Here is a 2,914-nt window from a genome sequence, read left to right as displayed (position 1 = left end):
GGTACCAAAAAGGAGAATTCCATAGGTTCCATTCCCATACCTCCTTACCTTCCCCCTTTCAATACAGCCCCCACCCACTGTCTCCTGGCAGACAGTCTCTCCTTCACTGTCCCATCTGTCACACACTTACCCGCAGCTCTCTTGCTGTGTATTCCATAAAATTCTACTTCCTTTGTTCTGCCTCAGGTGAATCTTTTCACTGCCTGTACCACTGGCCCCCACCCGGTCCGGGGCCCCATCCAATCGGGAAAGACACCACATATTTAAAGGAATATTCTCAGGTTCTAGGGATTAGGAACTGGATTTTTTGGGGGGGGTATTATTCAGCCTGCAGAACATCTAAATCTACCTTTTAATCTCATATTTAGACAAAACACAGGGGGTACATAAAAGGGACTATATCGTACATGCTGGAGTATTTTTTTAAGTGTGTGTGTGTGTGTGTGTGTGTGTGTGTGTTTCTTTTCTGTATCCCTTAACTTTTCTAAGGTTACTTGTGTTGACATGTATTCTACACTTTTCTCCATGTTCATGTAACTATATACATATTGTCAAATAAAAACCAAATCTGGGACGCCTGGCTGGCTCAGTTGGTGGAGCATGAGACTCTTGATCTGGGAGTTGTGAGTTCAAGCTCCACGTGGGGTGTGGCGATTACTTAAATAAAATCTTTTAAAAAAATCTGATTTGGGTAAGAAGAGACTATTTGAAAGAATTATTGGAGGGGGAAGGGAGGGATTGTTGCAAAAGGGGAAAGGGGACTCTTCCCTGCCCAGGAAAAAGTGAAATGAAAGGGTGGCTTGATTGAATAGGAGATCAGAGAATGTTTTACCCTGAGGGGACCATATTCTCAAGAGGGACCCATTAAGGGTGGTTACAAGCTGGCTCAGGCTGAGGTGGGTGAAAGTTCCCAGGCCTGGAGGAAGAAGAGGAATTTAGCCAGTTGAGTTAACAAGTATTTTGTTCTGAATGGTCAGCGGGGGAAAGCAGTTTAGCCATCATTTATGAGGCAGAGGATGGAACTTGGAGGGTCTGTGTCCACTTTGTCCTAGGTGAAAAAGAACAACTCTGGGTCTTTACCTGAGTTATATGGGAGGCCTGTTTCTTTGCAGCATGCCACTTCTAAGAATACCAAAGTATGGGGACATTTCTTTCTTTTTTTTTTTAGAGAAAGCATGGGGGGGGGGGGTCGGGCAGTGGAAGGGACAAAGAGGGAGAGCGAATCTTAAGCAGACTCCAGGATCCCAGTGGGGGAGTCCGGTGGGGGAGCCCCTTCTGGGGCTCTTTCTCAGGACCCCGAGATCATGACCTGAGTGGAAATCAAGAGTCAGATGCTTAACCAACTGAGCCACCCAGGTGCCCCACTATGGGGGCGGTTCCTAACCTTTACTGTCTTCCAGGTGCACAGGGCTCAAGTAAAATTTAACACTGTCAATATATAAGGTTTATTTCCTGAGGAAAAAAAATATATAAGGTTTAATGGGCTGTTTGTGTTATAAAAATGAGATTACATTAGATCCACTTCTCTATATCTTACTTTTTTCACTCAAAAATAGCTACAGAAAATCCTCCCAAGTCTTGGTATAGCTCTTTTCCATAGGATGCTGTTGTACCATAATACTCAGTTGTCCCTCTATTGCATGACCATGTTCTTCAACAATTAAAAAATAATAATTTCATTTAAACTGCGGGGTTCCTGTAGCTGCTAAACTTTGGAGTTCCTAAAACTGCATTCCATTTCTCAAAATCTATTTTCTTTCTCAGAACCTTCTCACAGAACTGCCAACTCGTTTGAATTTACCTTTATTTTGCTCCTTCTTTACCCCCCCCCCCCCGGGAGGCAGGTGGTTAGGAAGAGAAAGGGTCCCACACCTTCTCTCTTGTCTTCTGGATCCTTCTGTCGGCGAGGATCGGGAACTTTTCCACCGCAGGTGCTCGTCCCTCCTCGGTCCGCAGAGGCATCATCGCGAGGCGTGACCCAGGCGCAGGGCGCCCCGGCTGCGCGACAGCGGGTGGCGGCGTGCGTGGCGCGGGCACCTGCCGGGCAAGCTGGCACACCGAGAGGCAAGCTGGCACACCGAGAGGCAAGCTGGCACACCGTGAGGAAGGGGGCACCTCGCAAAGACGTGTTGCAAAGATCCCTCTGGGATTTTACCCAGGTTTTGCACTGAAAAGAAACAGCACTAAATTTAGCGTCCTCAGCTCCTTCAGATGGGAAGTGTCTCTCGTAAACTAGTCAGAGGGAGGCGGCCCGGAGGCCGGGGAGGAGCCGGCGGCCCCCTCCAGCTAGCAAAGTTCAGGCGGTCGCCAAGTCACGGCCCTGTAGGTTGGGGCGCGCGCATGACCTCAAACAGGGAACCATACAGCCCTGAAATGCTGCGGGGTGTCACCCGTGCCCGCGGCTCCCCTGCCAGGGCGGGGACTCAGCGCCCCTCGTCCTCCAGCTCTCCGGGAGCAGCCAGGTGCTAGCCTGTCTGGTCCGGCCGCGGACGCCCGACGCTGAGGGACCGGCGGGGCCGAGGCCGAGGAGGGAGGCACGCGAGCGAGCGAGCGAGCGCGGGCGCGCGGGCACGGGGCCGGGTCCCGCCGGCCGCCCAGGCGCCGCCCCCTGCCTTCCCCGCCCCGGCACGTCGGGGGGTTCCGGCGCCGAGACTGCAGGGGCCCCATGGAGGCGGCTTCGCCGGCCGGACCCCGCGCCCCGCAGCCGTACGCGCCAGGACGGGCGGGCGCGCTGGGGAGCCTGCTGCGCGGGCTCGGGGGCCAGCTCTTCACCTGGTGAGTGCGGGGCGGCGGCGGGGCCCTGCGCGCACGTGGCCTCCAAGCGCACGCGGCCGGGGTGGGGGCGGCGCGGAGGTGGCGGCCGGGGTGGGGGCGGCGCGGAGGTGGCGGCCGGGGTGGGGGGCGGCGCGGAGGT

The 2,914-nt window shown here is 54.3% G+C and overlaps 1 protein-coding gene across 1 annotated transcript in view; it reads left to right on the top strand.

The window, feature by feature from the left end:
- Positions 1-2,661: 2,661 nt before the first annotated feature.
- SLC35F2 (solute carrier family 35 member F2) overlaps positions 2,662-2,914 on the top strand; it is a 48,110-nt gene continuing 47,857 nt past the window's right edge. The window contains exon 1 of the mRNA XM_032428111.1: positions 2,662-2,775. Within this exon, the coding sequence (XP_032284002.1) occupies positions 2,666-2,775 (110 nt within the window). The 5' untranslated portion in view covers positions 2,662-2,665. The remainder of the gene's footprint in view (positions 2,776-2,914) is intronic.

Source organism: Phoca vitulina, unplaced genomic scaffold (assembly GCF_004348235.1).
Source record: "Phoca vitulina isolate PV1807 unplaced genomic scaffold, GSC_HSeal_1.0 scaffold38, whole genome shotgun sequence".
Lineage (NCBI taxonomy): Eukaryota > Metazoa > Chordata > Mammalia > Carnivora > Phocidae > Phoca > Phoca vitulina.
This window is presented reverse-complemented; position numbering and strand designations above follow the sequence as displayed.